Source organism: Esox lucius, chromosome 3, assembly GCF_011004845.1.
Source record: "Esox lucius isolate fEsoLuc1 chromosome 3, fEsoLuc1.pri, whole genome shotgun sequence".
Classification (NCBI taxonomy): Eukaryota; Metazoa; Chordata; class Actinopteri; order Esociformes; family Esocidae; genus Esox; species Esox lucius.
Genome location: NC_047571.1, coordinates 17191186 through 17218888, shown reverse-complemented (window position 1 = coordinate 17218888; position 27703 = coordinate 17191186). Strand labels below are relative to the sequence as shown.

General features: G+C 40.3%; 3 protein-coding genes across 9 annotated transcripts in view; 2 read left to right on the top strand and 1 right to left on the bottom strand.

Annotated features, from left to right (window-relative positions):
* Positions 1-640: 640 nt before the first annotated feature.
* On the top strand, positions 641-13687 carry abcb8 (ATP-binding cassette, sub-family B (MDR/TAP), member 8). The gene is made up of 16 exons (XM_010886010.2): positions 641-892; positions 3946-4285; positions 6987-7142; positions 7268-7362; positions 7525-7630; positions 7878-8039; positions 8191-8276; positions 8400-8497; positions 8935-9040; positions 9173-9206; positions 9817-9953; positions 10424-10518; positions 10851-10984; positions 12407-12554; positions 12771-13021; positions 13314-13687. The coding sequence occupies exons 1-16, from the start codon at positions 795-797 to the stop codon at positions 13395-13397; spliced, it is 2130 nt and encodes a 709-aa protein (XP_010884312.1). The 5' UTR covers positions 641-794; the 3' UTR covers positions 13398-13687.
* A 2154-nt stretch (positions 13688-15841) lies between these two features.
* cdk5 (cyclin-dependent kinase 5) lies at positions 15842-23724 on the top strand. Its single transcript, XM_010885998.3, has 12 exons — positions 15842-16029; positions 16657-16745; positions 16857-16924; positions 17050-17110; positions 17334-17390; positions 17597-17692; positions 18006-18080; positions 18190-18286; positions 18741-18810; positions 20592-20652; positions 20795-20875; positions 21908-23724. The coding sequence occupies exons 1-12, from the start codon at positions 15993-15995 to the stop codon at positions 21992-21994; spliced, it is 879 nt and encodes a 292-aa protein (XP_010884300.1). The 5' UTR covers positions 15842-15992; the 3' UTR covers positions 21995-23724.
* Positions 23725-25279: 1555 nt separating this feature from the next.
* The window catches only part of asic1c (acid-sensing (proton-gated) ion channel 1c), a 93906-nt gene continuing 91482 nt past the window's right edge, over positions 25280-27703 (bottom strand). For 5 of the 7 annotated variants that reach the window (XM_010885959.3, XM_020045579.3, XM_020045578.2 and 2 more), the window contains one exon: positions 25280-27167. In XM_010885959.3, coding sequence (XP_010884261.1) covers positions 27089-27167 — 79 coding nt within the window. In that variant the 3' untranslated portion in view covers positions 25280-27088. The remainder of the gene's footprint in view (positions 27168-27703) is intronic. The other 2 variants (XM_020045582.2, XM_020045580.2) reach the window with 1 other exon arrangement.

Below are 27703 nucleotides of genomic sequence, written 5' to 3'. Positions count from 1 at the left end.
CTATTTAGTATACTAAATTAATTATTTTGGAAGTGGTTGCAACATAAAACACTTAAGTATAATTGTTATTTTTTGGCTTGGGAAATTGGGCTAGCCAGTGTCTAGATAAAAACTAGAAACAAATCATCAGCAATAAACGAGAGCACTCCTTTGGAAAGGGGACATCTTCCCCTCTAACATACCAACATAACATATTACTACTTTACTCATTAACATGTTTCTCTCTAAACAAGTGGATGTATTTATAAATCATATAAGTGGATGTATGTATTCATCGATAATGAATCAACATACCTATAAATGACTTGATGAAAGAAAGGATATTTTTGTTTCTCAAGATTAGTGTTAGACAAAGGAAATGTTAACTTAATTTTTTTAAATGGGGTGACATTACCCTGTTACCCCAAGTTCACCATGCAGCTTCCACCTGTAAAGGTGGGACGCAGGGATTTAATTTCAAAGATCGTCAATTAATAGCATTTCATAGCATTTAAACAGCATACACTTTCTTTGTTGTGTTTTATGGTGCAATCAGTCATTCTCGTGTCCTAGCGTAGAAACAGAAAATATTATATAATAACAGTACATTTGCATTCTAGTACAAACAGTTTGTAGGTTTGAACCTAGTCGGTGACTTTAGCTACCAGTCGAACGTACCCATTAATGTCAATGAATGAGATGCATTCTGGGATAGTGTCATGGCAGCTCGCTTGTTTGTTCTACCTTGTACCCTTCTGAGCTAAGCGCTCTTGTTCTTGGAATTGTGCTACCTTTCCGTGAAAAGGTCTAAAAATATGTTTCACTTACTTTGTAACAGAGTAAGCAATACTGCACCGGTGCGCCCCCTCTACTCCCGCTTGAATAAAACACAGGATATTTGGAGACAGCCACGGTAGGACAACTGGCGATTTGGCTAATGCCGGGGGAGGTAGTCAGCTAAACAGATGAAATGCATGGTTGTCAGGCTAGCTAGCTAGCTACCTATCTGTCTATCTATCTAAAGACTTTGCTCTAATATAATCGATAAACTATTTTAGTCCAAGTCCGTTTCGAAGTTGTGGTGTTATTTATTCACTGTTCACGTGGTGTTGTAACATGTTTTTTTTTTTACTGTTAGTTGACCTACAATGAGGGGCAACTGAACTGCCTGCTCCTTCAGTGTCACAAAATTGAGGTTCAGTGACCTCGTTCTTTTCCAAATTCAAAGGTGGCATCATCACCAAAAGGAAATGTGGGCTATTCTTTGGGTCCTGAAATGTATATATCTTATTGATTAAAAACTACATTTTATATGTGACCTCCAGTCCACCAACAAGATTAGATTAAACTTTATTGTCAGAACAACGAAATGCAGTTAGCATCTAACCAGAAGTGCAAATAGAGGGCAGAAAGTATTAAGTATATGTATATTACAAGTGGAATGTACAAATGGCAATACTAAATGCACAATTAAGGCAGATAGAGGAGGGCAGAAAATGTAGAAGTATTAAGTACAGGTGCTGGTCATAAAATTCGAATATCATCAAAAAGTTGATTTATTTCAGTAATTCCATTCAAAAACTGAAACTTGTATATTACATTCATTCATTACACACAGACTGATATATTTCAAATGATTTATTTTAATTGTGATGATTATAACTGACAACTAATGAAAATCCCAAATTCAGTATTTCAGAAAATTATATTACTTAAGGCCAATACAAAAAAAATATTTTTAGAAATGTTGGCCAACTGAAAAGTATGACCATGAAAAGTATGAGCATGTACAGCACTCAATACTTAGTTGGGGCTCCTTTTGCCTGAATTACTGCAGCAATGCGGCGTGGAATGGAGTCGATCAGTCTGTGGCACTGCTCAGGTGTTATGAGAGCCCATGTTGCTCTGATAGTGGCCTTCAGCTCTTCTGCATTGTTGGGTCTGGTGTATCACATCTTCCTCTTCACAATACCCCATAGATTTTCTATAGGGTTAAGGTCAGGCGAGTTTGCTGGCCAATTAAGAACAGGGATACCATGGTCCTTAAACCAGGTACTGGTAGCTTTGGCACTGTGTGCAGGTGCCAAGTCCTGTTGGAAAATGAAATCTGCATCTCCATAAAGTTGGTCAGCAGCAGGAAGCATGAAGTGCTCTAAAACTTCCTGGTAGACGGCTGCGTTGACCTTGGACCTCAGAAAACACAGTGGACCAACACCAGCAGATGACATGGCACCCCAAACCATCACTGACTGTGGAAACCTTACACTGGACTTCAAGCAACGTGGATTCTGTGCCCCTCCTCTCTTCCTCCAGACTCTGAGACCTTGATTTCCAAAGGAAATGCAAAAGTTACTTTCATCAGAGAACATAATTCAGCAGCAGTCCAGTCCTTTTTGTCTTTAGCCCAGACGAGACGCTTCTGACGCTGTGTCTTGTTCAAGAGTGGCTTGACACAAGGAATGCGACAGCTGAAACCCATGTCTAGCATATGTCTGTGCGTGGTGGTTCTTGAAGCACTGACTCCAGCTGCAGTCCACTCTTTGTGAATCTCCCCCACATTTTTGAATGGGTTTTGTTTCACAATCCTCTCCAGGGTGTGGTTATCCCTATTGCTTGTACACTTTTTTCTACCACATCTTTTCCTTCCCTTCGCCTCTCTATTAATGTGCTTGGACACAGCTCTGTGAACAGCCAGCCTCTTTAGCTATGACCTTTTGTGTCTTGCCCTATGCAGGTGTTTTGGGTTAATTAGCTCATTGGAGTGTGGCACCAGGTGTCTTCAATATTGAACCTTTTCACAATATTCAAATTTTCTGAGATACTGAATTTGGGGTTTTCATTAGTTGTCAGTTATAATCATCAAAATTAAAAGAAATAAACACTCGAAATATATCAGTCTGTGTAGAATGAATGTATACATTATACAAGTTTCACTTTTGGAATGGAATTACTGAAATAAATCAACTTTTTGATGATATTCTAATTTTATGACCAGCACCTTTGTAGTGAGTGTTACAAGTGGGTTAATAGTTGTGCGGGTACAAATGGCAATTCTAAATGCCATACTGAATGTGCAATTGAGGCAAATTGAAGGAGTAAGGTAGCATGTGCAAACAGGATTTAGAGATGGTTAGTACAAAGGGAGTAGTGCAACAAGGTCCCCGCAACTCAAGTTATCGCTCACCAAATGTTATACATTTTTCTCAGACTTGCACAAGATCAAACTAATAACATAGACTGTCTAATATCGTCTAGAGCAGGGATTGGATACTTGAATGGTGGTGGGGGCCAGTTAATTTATGTACTGGTCATCAGGGGGCTGCAGATTTACTTGGAACACACACCCACACACACACGTCCATGTATTGTATATAATTATTAACAAATGCATTCAAAGTACACTAGGTGTGATTCTAGTTAACATATATCTGGGCAGTTTTTAAATATTGACCAACCTGGCATTTTCCCGCTCTTCTCATCTCTCCCGGGACTCAGTGCCGCTGCCATGTTATTAAATGCGTTAACTCTTTGAACGCTATAGTTTTTTTGGCTGTTTTCACTACTTTCATATTTTTGCTTATACAGAGACTTCTGTAATAGGTATCAACAAGTATTTTATAGCTCAAACATCAGCACACACTCAGCGACACTTAGAAAGACATCACAGCAGCTTTCTGAGACCCTGAAATTACAGTTTTATATGTAAACATGCAACAAAAGTCTATTTCATGTTTTGTTTCCAGCATATATTTTGGTTGCAATACTAGGTCAAACGTGATATATATAAAAAAAAAAATCTATTTTTTTTGTGTGCAAATTTGCTTTTACTGTTTTCTAAATTAATCTGAGGGCCACACAAAGAGGGGGTGAGGGCCGCATGCGCCCCACGGGCTGCCAGTTGCCCATGCCTGGTCTAGAGTAAGTATTTAACCTTTGAAACCCAACACTGTTTCTTTTTTGTTTCAGATTACGGCTGTACACATCACAATGTGTCAGCGCAGGCAAAGCCTCTGGACAGCCTAGTAATATTGCTGGACATATCTGGGGTCTGGCTCAAAGAACAGTCCGCCAATCTTCCTGCAGGAAAATACGATTGCCATGGGGGGGGGGGCTTCAGTTTATCTTGGGGCCACTGGTTCTTACTCTCTCTGCTCGCTTACTTGGCAATGTAGCATATTGCCAAGCAGATGTAAACAACAACATTCTACTGGAGCTTCAAGCCAAAGAAACCGAGCCTGAATTTGACTGGAATATCCTGTGGGAGTTTGTCAAACCCCAGTTGTTTAGCCTTCTTGGTGCTGTTGTGGTGAGTTACTTAGGTTATGGTAATTTTATGGGTTAAGACTGCTCAACAACTACAGTGGGGAGAACAAGTATTTGATACACTGCTGATTTTGCAGGTTTTCCTACTTACAAAGCATGTAGAGGTCTGTCATTTCTATCATAGGTACACTTCAACTGTGAGAGACGGAATCTAAAATAAGTAATTAATTTGCATTTTATTGCATGACATAAGTATTTGATCACCTACCAACCAGTAAGAATTCCGGCTCTCACAGACCTGTTAGTTTTTCTTTAAGAAGCTCTCCTGTTCTCCACTCATTACCTGTATTAACTGCATCTGTTTGAACTCGTTCCCTGCATAAAAGACACCTGTCCACAAACTCAATCAAACAGACTCCAACCTCTCCACAATGGCCAAGACCAGAGATCTGTGTAAGGACATCAGGGATAAAACTGTAGACCTGCACAAGGCTGGGATGGGCTACAGGACAATAGGCAAGCAGCCTAGTGAGAAGGCAACAACTTGGCGCAATTATTAGAAAATGGAAGAAGTTCCAGATGACGGTCAATCTCCCTTGGTCTGGGGCTCCATGCAAGATCTCACCCCGTGGGGCATCAATGATCATGAGGAAGGTGAGGGATCAGCCCAGAACTACATGGCAGGACCTGGTCAATGACCTGAAAAGAGCTGGGACCACAGTCTCAAAGAAAACCATTAGTAACACACTATGCCATCATAGATTAAAATCCGGCAGCACACGTAAGGTCCCACTGCTCAAGCCAGCGCATGTCCAGGCCCATCTGAAGTTTGCCAATGACCATCTGGGTGATCCAGAAGAGGAATGGGAGAAGGTCATGTGGTCTGATGAGACAAAAATAGAGCTTTTTGGTCTAAACTCCACTCGCTGTGTTTGGTGGAAGAAGAAGGATGAGTACAACCCCAAGAACACCATCCCAACTGTGAAGCATGGAGGTGGAAACATCATTGTTTGGGGATGCTTTTCTGCAAAGGGGACAGGACGACTGCACCGTATTGAGGGGAGGATGGACAGGGCCATGTATCGCAAGATCTTGGCCAACAACCTCCTTCCCTCAGTAAGAGCATTGAAGATGGGTCGTGGCTGGGTCTTCCAGCATGACAACGACCCGAAACACACAGCCAGGGCAACTAAGGAGTGGCTCCGTAAGAAGCATCTCAAGGTCCTGGAGTGGCCTAGCCAGTCTCCAGACCTGAACCCAATAGAAAATCTTTGGAGGGAGCTGAAAGTCCGAATTTTGTTTTAGATTCCGTCATTCACAGTTGAAGTGTACCTATGATAAAAATGACAGACTTCTACATGCTTTGTAAGTGGGAAACACTGCTGATTTTGCAGGTTATCAAAAACTTGTTCTCCCCACTGTAGGCCACTACAGAACATGAGACAGTAATTCTTACATTCTGGTTAGATTAGATTCAATGTTATTGTCATTGAACAAGTACAAGTACAGTACAACGAAATGCTGTTAGCATCTAACCAGAAGTGCAAATAGAAGAGGGCAGAAAATGTACAAGTATTATGTATATGTGTAGTACAAGTGGAATGTATATATATGTGCAAAGGAAGCAAATGCAGTACAAATGGCAATACTAAATGTGCAAATAAGGCAAATTAGAGGAGGGCAGAAAATATAGTACAAGTATAGTGTATGTTAGTGGGATAATAGTTGTGCAGGTTAAAATGGCAATTCTCAATGTGCAATGAGGCAAGTTGAAGGTGTAAGATAGCATGTGCAGACATGGCAACAATGTGGTCCCGAGGTAGATATGCATATGAAACAACTGAAAAATGCAAGTATGATGGCAAATCTAAGTGTGCAATCAAGGCAAATTGAAGGAGCAAGGTGGCATGTGCAACTGAAATGCTGGGATAGCAGCAGTGAGGTCCCTGAGGTAGACACGCACCTGGAACAACTGAAAACTACTGTATCAGACTTTGCAAGGCTGCGTCAGAGACCGGTAGTACAAAGGGAGTAGTGCTACAAGGTCCCTGAGACGTGGAGGTGGGGTCTGGTTAGTGATGGGTCACAGAGTTCAGCAGGGTTACAGTAGATGGGACGAAACTGTTCCTGAGCCTGCTGGTATGGGGGCAAAGAGACCTGTACCACCTGCCTGATGGTAGCAGGGCAAACAGTTTGTGGCATGGTCTCTAAAATGTTTTTTACATAAAAATTCCCAAATCAAGTCTAAATGTTGAATAAAATGTCATAAGAATCTACTTGACATGTTGTCCTTGTGTAGGATCAAATACCCCTTGGTATGAGTTAGACTATTAGGCCTAACACAACTTTCAAGGCATTGGTCTACATATGATTCTGCATTTGTACAGTATTTCCTGGCTGTATTTTCAAATACAATGACAGCATAAATCCTGAACCTCAAATATTATTTACTAATTGTGAGGGAAATTTGTTGTTAATATTTGCCAATTGTTAAGACAAACTGCATAGACAACCTGTAAGCACATTACTGCTTGTTGAAATGATTACAATATCTCAGGTGACTTGTTAAAGACAGATATTCCATGGGAACAAAGAGATCAGTCTGATGTTTGGGCAACAGCGTATATAGGCCTAACTCCCGTTTGGGTTGGTATTATTGGATTTCATTTCCCAATGTTGGAATGTTAAATGATTTCAGACCCACTAAATTTGAGTTTACTTAACCATTCACGTTTGTTTTCCAGCTTGCTTTTGGTGCTGCAATCTTGAATATTCAAATTCCTCTGATGCTGGGCAATCTGGTGAACATAGTGGCACGTTACATGAGAGAACATACTGGAGATTACATGAGAGAGATGAGGGGACCTGCTCTGAAGTTGCTGGGATTGTATGGTCTACAAGTATGTTGCCTTGTCAGAAATGAATTGTCTTACATGATAACATTACATTTTATTGTTGATTGAATAATGTATTTCTGAATAATATAGTAAAAGATACAGTCATGTACTCTTTGTCTTTGCTGTAGGGTCTGCTGACTAGTGGTTACATCATCCTCCTTTCCAGGGTAGGGGAGCGAGTAGCAGCAGACATGAGGAAGACACTTTTTCAGTCTTTACTAAGGTATACACAGTTGCAGTTGTATCTTTACTGAAAGCAATTGTTACAATACACCAGTATTCATCTATTCAGTATAGTAACTTATTTGATGTCTCTTGACAGTAGTCTTTAACCCCTGTTCAACTGTCACTTATTGCTTAAACAAGACTTACATTTTTGCTTCAGGCAAGATGTAGCCTTCTTTGATGCCAACAGGACTGGCATGCTAGTGAACCGTTTGACTGGTGATATTCAGGAGTTCAAGTCCTCTTTCAAACTGGTCATCTCTCAGGTACACAGTCATGTATTGGATAATTAGAAGTAGTTCAGGAGTCAACATTATATAACATGTTATTAAGGATTAAAACACAATAAAGACCTATTGCCATTGGGGTCCCCTAAGGACTTTTTAATTACATTAACTGCACCTATTCAATACCCCCCCCCTCATTATCTTTCATTTTATAACTTTTGCTCCCATCTAAAGAAAGGCCACAAGAGGAAAATCTAATGACCTTGCTCGTTTTACTCTTCTGCAGGGCCTGCGGAGTGTAACTCAGACGGTTGGGTGTTTCGTGTCTCTCTATCTCATCTCTCCTAAACTCACTGGTATGACAGTGGTGATACTTCCCTGCCTAGTGGGTGCTGGGGCTCTGATTGGCTCATTCCTTCGCAGGCTGTCTCGATTGGCTCAGGAACAGGTAACACTTCTTCTCACTCTGAAACACATTAGAAAAAATATAGTGTGGACTAATTTTACTGAGTTTGTCAGAGCTACAGCATAGATAATTGTGCTGACCATAGGTGTTGGCTGTCTGGTTTAAGAATAAAGTACGGTATGTGGGTGTGTAGGTATCAAAAGCTACAGGGGTGGCGGATGAGGCCCTTGGCAATGTGCGGACAGTGAAAGCCTTCGCTATGGAGGAGCGAGAAATGCAGTGAGTGACAATCAGTGGAAGTCCGGATATAGACATAATCAAGTATAATATTGATCTCTTTTAAAACATTCATAATATCAGTGCCTGCTGGAGTGATTGTGTGTTACTGTTTCTGTTTTGCAGGTTATATGCCTGGGAAGTGGATAAGTCTTGCGAAATGAATGAATCTTTAGGCTCAGGGATAGCTGTTTTCCAAGGAATGTCAAATATAGTCCTGAACTGTGAGTTCCTTTTATCATTGTAATAGGGAATTTCTAGATAAATGACGAGGAGTTGTTGAGAGAGTCAGTCAGAAATCAATCAGGTTCAATACAAGAGCCCAATTAAGCCTTTTCTCCTCAGGCAGTTATATCCTGAAATGGAAGACTTGTGACAGTGTCAATTAACCATGCAGGAACATTTAATCAGGAATTGTCAACAGACCTTGTAGTAATTAAGGTACTATAAGGAATAACTGCTCTGTTAACAACTGCTCTGTTAAATTTCTAAGCCAGGTACAGCTATTACTGGCATGCATACATGGCTAAGACTACCAGTTCAATAATGAGTACATTAATAATCAAATGTCATGCAAAATAAATCACAAAAGGTCTCTATGGCCATGTACAGGGAGTGAAACTTTCCAGAATGTACGACTAAAGTATTTAATTTCTTGCAGGCATTGTTTTAGGCACAATTTTTGCTGGTGGGTCTTTGATGGCGGGTGATGAAATGTCTCCAGGTGAACTCATGTCTTTCTTGGTGGCTTCACAGACGGTTCAGAGGTAAATAAATTACTGTCAAGATTCAATTTTGGGTGATCCATAACTTTTCAAATGCTTCCATAAGGAAGTGTTTAATGTACATTAAGTGAATTTAAGTGAGTATTTTACCTTTAGTTTCGTTGTTTTTCTCAGGTCACTGGCCAGCATCTCTATCCTGTTTGGCCAAGTGAGTTTAGTACAATTAATTATATGAATTAACTATAACATTTATACATTACTCTATTAATTAGTCAGGTTTCACAAAACACATCACCTTCGCTGTTTGCCTAGGTTAGTGTCTTTTTCTGTACCCTACACTATACAACTTTCACAATTCATTTTCAATTAAATACACTTTATTGACATTGCAAGTTAAACTGGGTATATTATCAAATTATACATGGCAACAACAGTGGTCAAAATGTCAGCAATAAAACAACAACTCTAATAATAATGTTGTTAACAATTGCTGTTTTTTTTCTGATGCTCTCATCCAGAGCATCGTAAAGTGTTCAGCTGAAACCCACAACCATGATGTTCCTACTTGAGTAGAATACAAATGTGAATACAAATAAATGGAAGTTAAAGTTGGAGTAGGCCAGTCTCACCCTGATTAAAAATGCATATAGTATGAAAAGTAAAACAGAATGGCAAATACGCCTAGCTACAATTGTTATGTTTCCACTTGTCATTTGAATGACCTTCAGGTTTTTCATTTTGGCACATGTATTAAAGTGTGCTTAGGTTTTCAGTTAATATGGCTGTAAGCAACTTCTAGAACCTATCCTTTTTTCCAGATGGTGAGAGGCCTGAGCTCTGGGGCACGTGTTTTCGAGTACCTGTCTTCGGAGCCTAGCATTCCACTTTCAGGGGGAGGCCGTATTCCTGCAAAGTCCCTGACAGGACGGGTGGACTTCATGAATATCACTTTCAGGCAAGAACACGTCAGGATGTCACAAAGAACACAGATGTTGGAAATGTACCTCTAAATTATCATGACTGTCTAATTGTAGTTGCTTGTTCAATATTTGAATTTTATTGGCTGATTGGGAAGAATGGGCAGACTTGAATACAAACCTTGAGCAGGCTCTCAGATTTGAATTATACATGGTCAGAGAAATAGTTCAGTCAAGTAGTTAAATCAAAGGTGTTAGCCAAATGAATATAAACAGCAGCATATCACTGGGTTTTACAGACAAACAATTTCAATTGAAAGCCAAATGCCTTAGATCTCTGATGAGGGAAACCACAACTAAATGACTCAAAAGATTGCCCACTTAATAGATTGTTTAAAGCAGGCATAGCAAAACGTGCTTCTTCAAGATGCCCCCCCCTTGCAACTGCCCCAAAAGTTCCAAAACACACCTTAGAAATATTAGATTTATTTTCTTTGTTTTGTCACAGTTACCCAACAAGACCTGGCCAACCAATCTTGAAAAACTTCAACCTCATCATCCCCCCCTGTAAGACTGTTGCTATTGTTGGAGAGTCAGGAGGAGGTAATGTCTCAATGTACACCTAATTAGTCAATAATGTGTTTTTGTTCCTACCTGAAAATGTGGTACCTAATTATATACAAAGATAAAAATAGTAATATATTAACACAACCTGGATAAAGTATGATTATATAAATCAGACCAAACTCTGGTTTACGGTTTCAAGATGTTACATGTTAAAACATTAACAGTAAAGTAACACTTTGGCAAGTAGATATTCTAAAGCAATCTACTTATTTATTGTATATTATTAGCCATTATATAAAAAAAACTAACTTATACAGTTTCACAACAGTATTTATAAAATGACTCCAGTTATGGCTCTTACACTACAGGAAAGTCCACCGTGGCTTCTTTGCTAGAGCGCTTCTATGACCCCAGCAGTGGTGTTATAATGTTGGATGGCCTGGATATCCGGACCCTGGACCCATCATGGCTCAGAGGACAAGTCATTGGATTCATCAGTCAGGTAAATATCGTAGGATAATCGTTCAACTCATAGCTTTATGTTTTTCAGGAAATATTGTGTTTTTTGCCGGACCGCTTAAGCGGAGCCAGCCAAGAAGAGCGAATGTTTCTTACTGAGTGACTGAGTGACTGACTGACTACCCCTTGTTGAATAGTGTAGTGGTTACAGAAGGGGACCTGTGAACTATAGGTACAGTGTTCGTATCTCCTCAAAGGCGAAGTGAAGTATGCATTATGAATTATTCCCTATAGATGAAAACTTTTCTGGCTAAAACCGTCAGAATCTACATTATAGTAAGCCTGAAATAAAACAGTTTACGGTTATATGGTTTCTGGTGGATTTTCAAAGTACGCATCCGTGCATGCGTTTTGGGTCAGGATAGACAAACACATTTGCTGGCTACAACATACAATAGTTACATTATAGTAAGCCTTAACTGAAACTCTATACGGTTATATTGCGACTGTTTCTGGCATGGAAATGTTTATCTTCAGTCTCGCTAGCAATTGTTCCATTCTTAAGATTATTCCTAGGAAGTTAGTAAATACTAGTAAGCCTATTACTGGCTAATAAGTTGTTAAAACGGCCATTCGCAAAAGCCATACAGTACATAGATGCTATGGTGGAGGTAATCTTAATAAGAAATGTTAGTCAGTTTAACACAATCCTCAATGGAGTCTAGCGATTGCTGAAACGTATAATGACGTGGCGTAGTGGTTAAAGACAGTGTCTCTCATGTGGAAGACCTGAGTTCTAATCTATTGAGAACAATGATATTTATTAATTATTTCTGGTAGATTTCACAATTATCTCATCTTTTCACTTGATGAAAAAGTTAGTTATCGTCACCTTTATTGATAGTTATTGTATCAATGTCATTCACAAATGAAAGAAAAAAAGTAAGTTATTTTGCCATGAAAGAAATAGCTTTGGCAGACTCGCTAACAATTGCTCAATTCTTATGACTATTCCAGTAAGTAGACACCGGTAAATCTTATTACTGGCTAATACGCTGTTAAAACAGCCAGTGGCAAACGCCATATATAGACATTATTTGTGGTGGAGGTAAACTTAGTGTAGAAACGTTAGTCAGTTTAACTGTATCAATATCATTCACGAATGGCCAATTAACTGTTAAAATGGCCAGTGGCAAAAGAGGATTTGTTCAGGATAGAGGCAAGAGGCTATACTGACACCTTGCAAATGTACAGCTCTGTGGTGTAGTACTTAACGACATAGCCTTTCATATGGGCGACCCGGGTTCGAATCTCAAGAGGGCTACTCTTGAGATATATCTGGCTAGCTGTTTTCTTGTTTCTATAAATGTATGCTTGGTTGTTATCCTGAGTATGACATGACCTTTTTGTCAAAATGGTACAAAAAAATTGTTTGTTTGTGTACATTTTCCTCACTTGCTTTCAGGAGCCTGTTCTGTTTTGCTCCTCCGTGATGGAAAACATTCGCTTTGGTAAGCCAGAGGCCACTGATGCTGAGGTAATCCATGCTGCCAAGCAGGCCAACGCCCACCGCTTCATCACAGGCTTTCCAGATGGATACAACACATTGGTTGGTAAGTGACAAAACATTTGCAAGGGAATTCTTTTTTTTTTATCTCCCAGAATGGCTCAGCACATCGTAAATACAATAATAGTATACAAAGAATGACCCCAGGCACACAAGCTCATTGCTATTTATAAAGGCCTTTTAACATCTGCAAAGTTAACACAGTGAACATGCTTAAACAGTACACACTATCATAGAACACTGTATCTCTACCGACACACAGGTGAGCGAGGAGTGACTATGTCCGGGGGCCAAAAGCAGCGTATTGCCATTGCTCGCGCCCTCATTAAGAACCCCAGCATCCTGATCCTGGATGAAGCCACCAGTGCCCTGGATGCAGAGTCGGAGCGGGTGGTGCAGGAGGCTTTGGACAAGGCCACAATAGGACGCACCGTGCTCATCATTGCCCACAGGCTCAGCACCATCCAGAGGGCCGACCTCATCTGTGTCATGAGCAATGGGCGCATCTTAGAGGTGAGGGGGCAGCTGTAGCACAGGGGAGCAGAGACACGTTTTCGTTTGTCCCGTCGTTGTTCTTGTCCAGATGTTGGACACGCTTACCAATCATTTTCTCGTCACTGACATGATAGTAAATAGCTTTTTAGCCACTACATTTCTTTACCAGCAAATATGTATTACTTATGTATCTAGGTGCATTTTGTATTTGTGCGACCTAACCAGTGTAATGCTGTACCGTATAGCAATTTTGCACTAGACAATCTGGTTCTGTTGTTGTATGTCTAACAGGTATATTTTCTCTTTCTAGGCTGGAACTCACATTGAACTGCTTAGCAAAGGAGGGCTGTATGCTGACCTGATCCGCAGACAGAGATCAGAGGGACAGAAGTGAACACTACAGTACATTCATAAAGCACAGGGCTGTAGGCCTACAGCCTTTGTCTAGAAAGGAAAAGATATCTTGTATCATGTTTAGTCACAAGATTCATGTTGGTGTAGAAAAGAAATATGATATTTATACAATCCAAATGTATGGGTGGACCAACTAAGTCTTATTTTATTGTGGTCCAAGGCTTTGGAAATTACAGGTGTTTATCATTTGTTGTTAATAGGAAGATTATTCTAATTGTACAGTATTTCAATGTTTTTAAACTGTCCTGTATAAATGAGTATATTTTGCAAGACTTTTTCAATCTTGATTCTTTCATCTTGGTAACAGAAACTATAGGGGTGTGTCTCTGGTACAGAGGTCTCCCTTTTGTACTGCCTCTTATGCAGTGTATCTCTAGTAGCCGAAAGGGAGTTTTAGCAATGCCATTAAAATCATCTGCCATTTCATCTTGTCAGTTGCATGTAAGAACCAAAATGCGGGCTCATGCTTTGATATTCATTATGTCCATCCATCCATCATCTTCCGCTTATCCGGGGCCGGGTCGCGGGGGCAGCAGTCTAAGCAGGGATGCCCAGACTTCCCTCTCCCCAGACACTTCCTCCAGCTCTTCCGGGGGGACACTGAGGCGTTCCCAGGCCAGCCGGGAGACATAGTCCCTCCAGCGTGTCCTAGGTCTTCCCCGGGGTCTCCTCCCGGTGGGACGGGACCGGAACACCTTCCCAGGAAGACGTTCCGGAGGCATCCGAAACAGATGCCAAAGCCACCTCAGCTGACCCCTCTCGATGTGGAGGAGCAGCGGCTCTACTCTGAGCTCCTCCCGGGTGACCGAGCTTCTCACCCTATCTCTAAGGGATCGCCCAGCCACCCTGCGGAGAAAGCTCATTTCGGCCGCCTGTATCCGGGATCTTGTCCTTTCGGTCATGACCCAAAGCTCATGACCATAGGTGAGAGCAGGAACGTAGATTGACCGGTAAATCGAGAGCTTCGCCTTGTGGCTCAGCTCTTTCTTCACCACGACAGACCGATACATCGATCGCATTACTGCAGAAGCTGCACCGATCCGTCTGTCAATCTCCCGTTCCATCCTTCCCTCACTCGTGAACAAGACCCCTAGATACTTAAACTCCTCCACTTGAGGCAGGCACTCTCCACCAACCTGAAGTGGGCAAGCCACCCTTTTCCGACTGAGGACCATGGCCTCGGATTTAGAGGTACTGATTCTCATCCCCACCGCTTCACACTCGGCTGCAAACCGTCCCAGTGCATGCTGAAGGTCCTGGCTTGAAGGGGCCAACACGACAACATCATCCACAAAGAGCAGAGACGAAATCGTGTGGTCCCCAAACCTGACAACCTCCAGCCCCTGGCTGCGCCTAGAAATTCTTTCCATAAAAATTACGAACAGAACCGGCGACAAAGGGCAGCCCTGCCAGAGTCCAACATGCACAGGGAACAAGTCTGACTTACTGCAGGCAATGCGGACCAAGCTCCTGCTTCGGTCGTACAGGGACCTGACAGCCCTTAGCAAAGGACCCAGGACCCCATATTCCCGAAGCACTCTCCACAGGATGCCGCGAGGGACACAGTCGAATGCCTTCTCCAAATCCACAAAACACATGTGGATTGGTTGGGCAAACTCCCAAGAACCCTCCATCACCCTGTAGAGGGTATAGAGCTGGTCCAGTGTTCCACGGCCTGGACGAAAACCACACTGTTCCTCCTGAATCCGAGGTTCTACTATCGGCCGTGTTCTCGTCTCCAGAACCCTGGCATAGACTTTCCCATATTCATTATGTGTAAATGTAAAAACAAAGCTATGTAAAAAAAACTAATGGTTCTATTGAAATGTGGTTGTGAAACCTATCCATTTGAATAGCTTCCCTATATTTCAATAAAAGCTGGGGAGTGCCTCTTGCAAGAACACAGAATGTCTAATCGTGAGGGAACCTCAGTGCCAAGCCCAATACCATTTTAAAATGTATTGAGCCCTAAAACTTGAGCATGTATAAAGATATCAGTAACTGAGAGCGACCTTGTTCCGGAGAATCATACCAGCCTGACTAATCACCTTTTCCCATACTTGGACATCAGTATTGTAGACCAACATTGCCCTGGAGAATTACATCAGGCTGAATGAACACTATGTCTGTGTACATTGGTATTGTAGAGCAACCTTACTAAAGTTTTCAAACATTGAATAGGTACAAAAAAATCTCTTTTGTCGTTACAAATCTGTTCATTTAAAAGATTGAAAATATTTTTTTTTAAAGAAAATGCTATATGGAGAAAAACGATTTGACTTTTGTAACTTCAGAGTAATTCAACAGTGGTCAAGGGTTAGACTTCTAGTGATCGGTTGGTAGCTTTGCATGTCAGGAATGGCCTCTGAGATCCTTCAACAGTGATAAGTCTTGTAGACCAGACTCACTAGAGTTGTTTTAATCAAAACATTATGGGGCGGTTCTTCGAGTGGGCTGTCTCGGTCCCTGTACTGTCTCTGATACTAGCTAGCACGTCATTGTAGCTGAGAACAGCTAGCTAGCAAACGTTAGCTATCAAAACAACCCCAAACCCTGGGGCTGCATTTAACAAAATATGCAAAAGTATGAAAAGCTTGAGAAGATTGGAGAGGGTACGTGTACCTGTTTCTTTCACGGGGTTTCGGTGTAGCTTAGGTTATAATTGGTGTGATGTTGTTAGCATCACATTCATTACATTGGTGCTATGACTGGTTGCTAACTACTGTACAGTAGCTAACTACCTAACCAACGTCAGCTTTTTAATGTGAATGACATTCTTATACGCTGCAAATGATTTGCAATGTCAAGCTAATTTTGATGAGGTCTGTACTTTAGTCCGATTATGCCACAATGAAGAGTTAATGCATACTGTACGGCTTGAAGTAGTTATTGGCTACTAGCATTAGCTAGCTACTGCTAGCTGGCTAACATTTATATACCTAAAAAATATGTTGACTTCATTTAGTGTTACTTAAATTTGCTTTCTAGCTATGAAAACATGTAACACAGCTAACGTATTCGGTAATTATATAGCTAGTAATGAAGGTGACTAGTTAGCTCGGGTGTTAGGCTAGTCTGGAGTCTTCCGACTTTATAGTAAGCTAACGTTAGCTTTTTATTCTATTAAATTAATGAAGCTAGCTTGCCAGGGTACTACTAGGCGGGTCCGCTCTCCATTTTATGTACACATCCCATTCTGTCAAGCAATATACAGTGGTTAAATACATGTTTTTCTTCAGGTACATATGGAACGGTTTTCAAAGCAAAAAATAGGGAGACGCATGAAATCGTGGCTTTGAAAAGAGTTAGATTGGATGACGACGATGAGGTAAGAATTTTTGAAACTACAAATATATCTGGCTATAGCTTGGAAACCACAATTACATTAGTTATTCTGACGCTAGAGTTCATAGCTACTATGTTATTTGGTTTCTTTTAGGGCGTCCCAAGTTCTGCCCTGCGAGAAATTTGCCTCCTAAAAGAACTGAAGCATAAAAATATTGTGAGGTGGGTCTGATATTGAATTTGCTGAAAATTAATGAATAATAACTGTTCTAACGTCTGACTTTGCGATCACAGTATGATTTCAACATGCAAATAGCTTTATAGAAAATATATCTTGCTTTTCCTAGGTTGCATGATGTTCTGCACAGTGACAAGAAGTTAACATTGGTGTTTGAATTTTGTGATCAGGTGAGTGGTATCAGATGTACCCAGATGCCATTCTTGCATAATAAAGAGTTAATGCATGATAACCATCATCATTTAGCATTACAAAATGACCTGTCAATTTGAATTGATTATCTTGATTTTTACAAGATATAATGGTTTCATCGCCAGTGATTATATATCTTTATATTTAATGTGTTGTTTTTTACTGGGGTGCTGTGATTTAACCAGTGACTTACAACCACAGGATCTAAAGAAATATTTTGACAGCTGCAATGGAGACCTCGACCCAGAAACTGTCAAGGTGAGTCATGGAGATTAAAATAAAAAAAAATGTACAAAATATGTTTCTCAAAAGCAGTTTGTGTAAACATGACGTCCAGCCAAATGCACGTCATCACTTACATTTTGGTATCACTCCACCACCAGTGTCCTGTCTAATAGTTAGAATATAATTTGTGCTTTATCTTTTTGTATCTTTAACTCTTCTGCTACTTTCTGTATATGCAGTCGTTTATGTACCAACTTTTGAAGGGGCTTGCCTTCTGTCACAGTCGGAATGTTCTCCACAGAGACCTGAAGCCACAGAATCTCCTTATCAACAGGGTAAGTTAGTTTAATTTTGGACTGACTACTTATAGAAAGTCATAAAAGACTCCCTATGTTGTATATGTCGGATTTAAATATGCATTTTTGGATCTGGGGCACAAATAGTTTTTATGTTAATAAGGGCATTCTGGTATACCATATCATACCAAGTAGGTACACAGTTGTTTTGGCTCTAGGACCACTTACTAAAAATTACTGGCTGAAACGATACAAAGTTAATCTTTAACTGATAATATTCTGTTACTAATTTCTGAGAAAGTTTGAAAATCTTTCACATTGCCAACAATGTGGTATGATTTGCACCTTACAGAATGGAGAATTGAAGCTGGCTGACTTTGGTTTGGCTCGAGCGTTTGGAATTCCAGTGAGATGTTACTCAGCAGAGGTGAAAAATAAAAACATTGTTTACATGAAATGGACAGTTTTTGGTACTCATTTGGATATAAGCATTAGCAAACAAAATGACTGGTGACACTCAAGCATCTCTCTTGTAGGTTGTGACATTGTGGTACAGGCCCCCAGATGTGCTCTTCGGTGCTAAGCTTTATTCTACCTCCATTGACATGTGGTCTGCCGGATGCATTTTTGCAGGTATGTGTAACTAGCTAAGTTTGAATCAAATTGGCAACATGCAATTTGCATTGTCCCACCAGGGGTGTGTTTCCACTAAACATACCTTTTTTGTTGGTAAAAAGCAGTGCTTAATGATGTAATGAACATTATAGGTGTGTTTTTGTTTTCATGTACTGGATAGAACTTGACAATGTGTTTAAATAGTTATTTTTTCCAAACTCCATTGATGGTGACAAACCGTTGCATAATTCATTTGACATATGCCAAAAAATTCCATCATATAAACAACAAAACATTAATTTTACAGACAAATTCTGTTCTATCACACTTTTCCCCTCCCTTTTTTTAACAACATGACTTTTACTAATGGTTATTATAAGTTGGTAAATATGTACATGTTATTACTGCTCAAATAAATTAGGGCCTCTGCCTAATTGAATTTTAACATTTATTTAAATGTTTTTTTTATTAGAGTTGGCAAATGCTGGAAGGCCTCTTTTCCCAGGTAATGATGTTGATGACCAGCTGAAGAGGATCTTCAGATATCCTTTTTAGAACTGTTTACATGGCTGACCTGGTTCTGTAAAAGTATAGTTATTTACTTTAGTTCTTTACCTCTTCCCACTCAAAAGGAGCTTGGATTGTATGGGTTTCACCAGGGGGCGGCAGATAGCCTAGTGGTTAGACTGGGCATCGGATAGGTGAATCTGTTTTTCTGTCCCTGAGCAAGGTTGTAACTGTAAATCAGAATGTGTTCTCTGTTAATTTACTTGGTACGATGAAGCTCAAAATAAACTATCAATAAATCTTAGAATTATCAGATAACCATAAGATTGCTGGTGAAATCTGGTTATTGCCCAGCCTCAGTATATAGAAATAAGTTAAGATTTTTTGTGACAGACCCGAAGGGCTGCGACCTCTGCTGTGAAAGAGGCAAAACAGCGGTTGTGGGAGGAGCTTGGGGAAGCCATGGAGAAGGACTTTCGGTCGGCACCAAGGTGCTTCTGGAAAACCGTCCACCACCTCAGGAGAGGAAAACAGGGAACTATCCAAGCTGTGTACAGTAAGGATGGGACACTGTTGACCTCAACTGAGGAGGTCATTGGGCGATGGAAGGAACACTTTGAGGAACTCCTAAATCCCACTAACACGCCCTCTATAGTGGAGGCAGAGCTGGAGGCTGATGGGGAAGCATCGTCAATCTCCATGGCAGAAGTCACTGAGGAAGTCAAACAACTCCACAGTGGCAAAACTGCAGGGATTGACGAGATCCGTCCAGAAATGTTGAAAGCTTTGGGTGTGGAGGGGATGTCTTGGATGACACGCCTCTTCAACAATGCGTGGGAGTCGGGGAAAGTGCCTAAGGAGTGGCGGACCGGGGTGGTGGTTCCCCTGTTCAAAAAGAGGGACCAGAGGGTGTGTGCCAATTACAGGGGTATCACACTTCTCAGCCTCCTACAGTTCGTTGTCCTGGGGATCTCATCGCTGCTTTTTGCGGATGATGTGGTCCTGATGGCATCAACGGTCTGTGACCTTCAGCACTCACTGGACCGGTTCGCAGCCGGGTGCGAAGCGGTTGGGATGAGGATTAGCACCTCTATATCTGAGGCCATGGTTCTCAGCAGGAAACCAATGGAGTGCCTTCTCCGGGTAGGGAATGAGGCGTTACCCCAAGTAAAGGAGTTCAAGTATCTCAGGGTCTTGTTCATGAGTGAGGGGACAATGGAGCGGGAGATTGGCCGGAGAATCGGAGCAGCGGGGGCGGTATTGCATTCGCTTTACCGCACCGTTGTGACGAAAAGAGAGCTGAGCCGTAAGGCAAAGCTCTCGATATCCCGGTCAATTTTCCTTCCTACCCTCACTTATGGTCATGAAGGCTGGGTCATGACCGAAAGAACAAGATCGCGAGTACAAGCGGCTGAAATGGGTTTTCTCAGAAGGGTGTCTGGCTTCTCCCTTAGGAGAGTTCCGTGAGGAACTCGGAGTAGAGCTGCTGCACCTTTGCGTCGAAAGGAGCCAGTTGAGGTGGTTCGGGCATCTGGTAAGGATGCCCCTAGGACTTCTCCCTAGGGAGGTGTTCCAGGCACGTCCAGCTGGGAGGAGACCTCAGGGTAGGCCCAGGACTAGGTGGAGAGATTATATTTCGACACTGGCTTGGGAACGTCTCGGGATCCCCCAGTCAGAGCTGGCAAATGTGGCTTGGGAAAGGGAATTTTGGGGTCCCTTGCTGGAGCTGCTGCCCCCACGACCAGATACGGATAAGTGGATGAAGGATGAACGATTTTTTTGTAGTGGTGAAAATGTTTCCTTAATGCTGTGGCACATTATTGGGTACACCAACTGAAGAGCAATGGCAGACAATGACGAAGCTTCCAGATTACAAGGTCAGTACTTATTATTTTGTAATGATTGACAATTTGCAGTGATGAAATAATGGAATATTCTAGATCACAAATACATTTCTGCGAGGACAATCCCATGTTTGCCTGTACTACTTTCTGGTAACATCGGTTGTTTTGCCCACAGCCGTATCCAATGTATCCAGCCACGACGTCCCTGGTGAATGTTGTACCTAAACTCAGTAGCACAGGACGGGATCTGCTGCAGGTAAGCTGCAGTGTGGTTTTGAATCCAGCCTACTGCTTTCTAAGCAAAAACTTTTCTTTTCACCAGTAATCTGACTAATAAATCATAGAACGCCTGATTTTTTTAAATATATATGTATATATCTATCTCTAACTAATCTAAGTCAAAGCCCATGTTGGATTTTCAAAATGTTGCTTTACACACATTCTGGTTCTTTAGCCCAACCCATCAGTTTGTTAGACCAATCAGATTAAATGTATTTTTGGGACCAGTTAGATGGTATGGTAATTTATGCAACTGGTTAGTTATCTGGAAGGTGTTATAACGTCCAGATGCTAACGTATATGGGTGGGGTGTAGCGTTTGGATTTTGGGTTGCCAGGCAAAGTTTAGGCAGGATTTTCAAGTGTCCACCAGGTGGAGCCAGTGGCAGGCTACCTGAAGGTTTAATGCCATCCAAACACTGTCAGGCTGCAACGGTACACCTAACCACTCTACTGTATGTACTGCAGTTTGAGGGTCTTGGTTTGGTACGTTTTCTGCACAGTGCAAAAATGTATTGTGTTACGGGAAGATCATTTATCAGTTAATTTGGCAAAAGATGCAACACTAATCCGGGAACAATATTATATATTATGCCTGATGAAAGCATTATTTGTCACATAAAATGTATGTATAACATGTACCACAATTGATTCGGGCTCCCCAATTTTGTTTTTACTTTGACAGAACAGCCTTTTATCACGTAGGTAATCATTATTTCAAAAAGGTCTATGAAATGGCATTGGGGGGGCGGGGGGCAATGTTACCACACAATGCTGCACTCGCTATAGCTCAACCCTGCTCTCCTAGAGTGAGAGAGTTGCATGCATATTGAGACCTTTCCACAATTACTTCAAGCGATTTATGAATTTGGACAAATCCTTTCACTTTGATAAAAAAAATTATAATTGGGTTCACGCGTGAACCATAAAGAACTACTCGGGTCATGCGGTTATTAATACCTATACCATTAATGCCCTAATTGAGTCATGTTCTCTTTTCCCTTTTTTAGAATCTGCTGAAGTGTAATCCTATTCAGAGGATTTCTGCAGAGGAGGCATTGCAGCACCCCTACTTCGCCGATTTCTGCCCACCGTAGACAAGATGCCAAAACGCACTCAAATGAACCTCAGCTATCGAAATCAATCCTCTTTCACTTTATCTTCTCAATAAGACCCGTCAAATTCCCTGCAAGGCTCATCTTCCAGCACCAAATGTTTTAACAAAGAGACTTACCTATAGGATATCATGTTGTGCCTCCTACTTGGTTTAAGTCTATGTTAGCTCTGCAAGGTTGTAGATTATGTTAGCAAGCCTGTCTGTGAAGTGCATTAGGCATACATTGAAACATGTAGCAACGAACAAATTTGGATCCGGAGAAACAGTGTATCCTTCTGAATCAATATCTGCAGTGTAGTAGGCGGTTTTTACAGTTGAAGTAGCATGCTGTGTAATATACTGGCAAAACTAGGTATTTGAAAACATTGTTCAAATAGTTTTGATGCGCTGCTGCTCTTAAAGAACCACTCCAGTCACATGATCACCTGATTGAAATTGCCAAACTCTTTTAGAAACAGTTTTCAAAATGTATTCTCACCTTGTCTCTCACTTATCACCACCAATCACGATCAGAGTGAGGATCAGGTTGTTTCAAACACCAAGAATCAATCCTCTTATTCTGTCTTCTAAATCAATGACTGCTTTGCAAGCTGTGACTTTTCAGCTGGAAAGAGATTGCAAGTGGATGATCATGACGGGAGTGGCTCTTCAGCTAGTAAATATTGCATGAATAGGTCATGATAAGATAGAAGACTTTCATATCTTCCTTGTCAACTATTTTCCACTCACTTTAATAGATTGTACAACAGAGGGAGGTTTATTTATATTCATCAGTTACTTCTCAGGCTTTCTATTTAGATTTTTATATACTTTTGTGAACTTTGTAAATGACAGTTGCTTTTATAGTTTAGATATCATCCGCTCTTTCAAGTATAGTTGAACACTGAAAGTTGGGGTATTGTCAAACCTGGGGCCAATAGATGAGCAATATGAATAGTGGACAATACTTACTTGTCGTTGCGTTTTAGTAAATTTTTTTGTTTAATTTAGGAACTTTCTACCATTTTATCAGTGACCTGATGTCTTACAGCTTAGTGAAAGTGAAGTGAGGGAGGAAGCCCATTCATACCCGGTATTACAACATCATCATTGTTTTGCACCATTTTGACTTTGGCTGTGTTTAATCAAAGAGGTAACTTAGGCCAAGAACTAACTAGGTGTGCAGTTTTATTTCACTGCAACCTTAACTCACAAAAGCCAATATTGTAAGTCATCTTTGAAATCTACTACCAAAATATTGGTTTTCGTCAATAGGGGAAATTATTTTCATTTTGATGGAGAAAATATAGAATGCATGTATTTATTGATAATTTGAATGTCTGCTTATGTGTGTATTTAGTCTTTTATACAACACAAATTACTTTTCATGAGTTGAAGATGCTCCATCTATAAAAATAATGTGTGACTTAATGCATGGCATTTGCATGGCTCTGTATATTATGCATTATACATTGACAGTTTGTATGTTTGGATTCTAAGTACAGAATATCTGGGGAGATTACAAGATTCATGCAAATTTGGTGCTTACGTTAGAGCAGACTGCTATATATTATTAGTTGAAATCTGATGATGTTCATTTTTAGTTTGAAGAGTGAACTTTGCACTTTCCTATTATTGTTGTTTTATTGTAGGACTTTGGTCATGTACAATTTTTGTCAGTCAGTGGTTTGAAACAAAAGTTCTATATTCAATAAAGTTGACTCAAAATGTGCTGTTTATTTTCTGTTAAATGAAGACTGACCTCCCTCAATAAGATCTGTGGCACTGAAGAAAATCCTGCCATAAGAGCCTTTGCTATATTTTGCTCTAGGCATCAGCTTGTGCAACTGGGTTAAGTAAGTTTTTACCATGGTCCCTAAGTAATGGGAATCTGTGGATCTGCATATGTATGTCGGGTACTGTGCAAAAGTTTGAGGAGAACTGAGAACATTGTTTAAAGGCATTTATCTGGGCAGTTAGTGTATTTTCTGGAAAAACAGAATTACATAAAATACATACACAAACATTACTACAATAAAAAGCAACAAGAATTTATTGTGTTGTCCAAAAGACAATTGATATCTAGAAGAAACATAAAATGCATTTGACTGGGTGAGTTGATGGACAGAAAATGCTGTGGAAGACCCAAAAATCTGTCTTTGTCTGAAAAACATTACTTGGGTAGCTTGAGGGATAAAAGGAAATCCAGTGAAGTGCTTGCTCAGCAAAGTAATCTGGAGACAGTCATGCTTTGACAGTGAGAAGTCAATACAACAAATTGACTTCTAGGGAGGGCATATTACACCGAAGAAACGATTCTTGCAATCTGTTCTGCTTGTTGCCTTTGAAATGGTGCAAGTTAATTATATTTTGGGTCTTTAACCTCATTTTCTGTCAGTAACTTGCCCAATGTATTTCCATTTTTTCATTCCAATCAACCCGGGTGGATACTATTATTTGGCTGATAGTACAGATAGTGTCACCACAGGACACATTGTGCATAGACTTCAGTGCAGTAATTACAGTGTATTTACATTGTTATAATGCCACTAAAGGCTGTTTTCTCATAGTTTAATATATAGTCTGTTACCACCATATTGTCACTCAGAGAGGGATTTCGCGTGTATTGGCAAAGGACATTACTAATACATTTTTTATGTAGTTTTGAATGAGCAATTAATTATATATTTTTTTCCCAAATCTCCCAATTTCATGGCCAATATGTAATTAAGACTGTGCCTCATCCAAACAACTCCCCAGCTGGTTTAGGAGAGTTGAAGATCAAAATGTGTCTTCCAATGCGCATCTATCCAATTCGTTCCTCTCCATATCACATTGCTTGCTCAACCAGGAGCTACTCAGCGGGTAACGCGTTAGTCAATTTTGGAGGGACGTCCAGTTCTTGGTAATGTCTCTGTTGTGCCATATTTTCTCTACTTGATGAGGACCGTCTTGCCGCTCTCTGCGGACCATGGCTTTTGCTCTGAGATGCAACTAAGAAAATGTCAGGAAAATCCTAATAGAACAGCTTTATTTGTGATGAATCAGAGTCACTTTAAATGATGGCTGGTGTGTAATTACTTCTATTTAACATGAGTTTGAATGTGATTGGTTCATTCTGAACACAGCCACATCCCCAGTTATAAGAGGGTGTGCACACTTATGCAACCAGGTTATTGTAAGGTTTAAATTTTTCATTTTTCTCCCTTGAAGACTTCAGTTTGTTTTTCAATTGAATTATTCACATTATAGGTCACATTAAAAGTGGAAAAAGTTCTGACATGATTTATCTTTGTCCCATTTTTTACATGGCATTTTAACAGGGGTGTGTAAACTTTTCATATCCACTGTAAGTCCCATTTAAAAGATGAAGATATATAGACACAAGCACAGATGACTATACTGAACATGAACAATAGTATTACATTTTTACTGACACAAAGATAAACAGGTTTTGTACGTAGGATGATGGTTAAATATATAGTTTATTATATTAGATCATTTACACATCACAAACTGACTGTGTTATTTGAGCTGTATAACATGGAATTTCTATAACAATAGTATACCAATGCAATTATACAATGCATTTTAGTGTTATAAACCAATTAAACTAAATAGAATGGGAAACTTAGGTTTTCTGAAGCACTGTAATAAACTGTCTCTGACATATAACAAGTTGTACTCTGTGTCGGGTACTGAAAGTAAATGGAAACTGGAAGACACTTGAGGTCCACTATCAACAAAAACGATTGGACAATTTTGGGGTAGGCCACCGTGTGCTTGGACGGCAGGTTAGCTGCTCCCGTCGGAATGCCACGTTCTCCCATTCCTTTATAGCGCAACAGCTTTAATGGAAAATGTTGTCGTCTATTTTGTTAACATACATGACATGAGTGTGTTGTAATGTCTTAATAAGATTTCGATCTAATATTTACACATTTCAAACAATATTTAGAACACCACCTAGAATATGTTTGTACTCCACTAGTCTCCCAGGGGACTTGTGCTAATGAGTGTTTCTGTAGCAGTTAAAAGCCATGGCCATGAAACCAAACCCTTTCAATATTCACAGATGCTAACTTTAAAGATGGGTGCATTGGCATGTTTATCTAGTCCTATAGATTAAAAAACATTTGGAAACCATTTCTTTCAGTGGTATATGGATCGTTTTTCTTTTTTTTTCTATTTTTTTTATTGCGGAGCACTCTTTATCACCATGTGAAAGTTCCCTATTTTCCAAAAACCCATTGAAAAGATTTTAACATTCATTTGTGCAAACATAAACCCCTGCTTTTTTTCTCTCCAGCATGTAACAATGAATGGTATTCAGTGATCTTGCAATAGTTAATCTTCTTGGTAGGCAAGAGGCTTTCATCACTTTGTATTATAATTCAAATCAACAATGATTAAGAATCTTAGAACACAATCATCGATGTACAACAAGGCAACAATGACAACAGGTGTCTATTACTGTACAGAGATTCAAGTCAGGTCTGCTGTTTTGTCTTTGAACACTGATCATAGTTAAGTAGAAATCACTGAAATCAGAATTCTTTGACTTCTCATTGAGGTTTCGCAATTAGAGAGTGGTACCACAAAGACGTCTTTATCCCTGTCTTGTTTTGCTTATGAATGAACCTGGATGAACTGATGCTACACATGTTGACCATGGCTAGCCTCTCACTCTGATATTCTGCAGAAATGACTGATTATAATGGTGTATGCATTGACAAACTGAGACCACTTTCAATGTACATTACTAGGCTGATACATTACTAGGCTGATTAAAACCGATTCAAACACTCTAATGTCACCCTGTTTAAGAGAATGCAACATCAAATAAATAGTATACAGCTGACGCCTTAATATGGCCATTTCACCTGAGTTCGGTTTTGGAAGTGGTTTATTAATATGACATTATTTCTATTTCTATTCAGGCAAGTAATGGATCCTACTACTCTTTGAGTATTGAACACTTCTCATGTTTGTAATGATACATAGTTATTTCACAGTTTGCTGTCAAACCCCAAAGTTTCCCACCCCACCCCCCACCCTGCTTTATGTTGTCAACAAGCAAACTCTTCAAAGTTGCCTAGAGTCGGGTGACGAGGTAACATGTTCGGCGTGAATCCGAGACTGTCCGAGTGACTCCGGAGTGTGTCACAGGTGCTCTGTAAGACAAAAGGGAAGGGAAGGTGGGAAAAGGAGTTCAACCGTATTAAGGGAGGGATGAGGAGGAGGTGAGGAGGAAGTGAGGAGGAGAAGAGAGCGGCAGGCAGGACACAGTAAAAAAATGGGAGAGGATGCGCCATAAACAGTGACAAAAGACAATGAGTCGATGGGTATTCAACATAGTCGGGTGGAAAACATCATACAGAAGTGATATAATGTGACGTTGACCATCATTGATGTATCAGACAAGAGGGACGATGGTTGAAAAGATTTTACACCAAGATTGAATAATTCAATACAGATTGAGTAACATAATGAAATGTATTCAAACAGACGAGCAGGAGACAGTCATAGTAGTTAAGTAATGATTCAGGGTAGGGGCGTGGAGAAGAAAGAGTATAAGGGGAAGATAAGGGGTGATGGTATGGACCAAGAAGGAGAAGATAAGAGGGGTGTGGTATGGACAAAGAAGGGGAAGATGAGGGGTGTGGTATGGATCAGGAAGTGAAAGATAAGAGGGGTGTGGTATGGACCA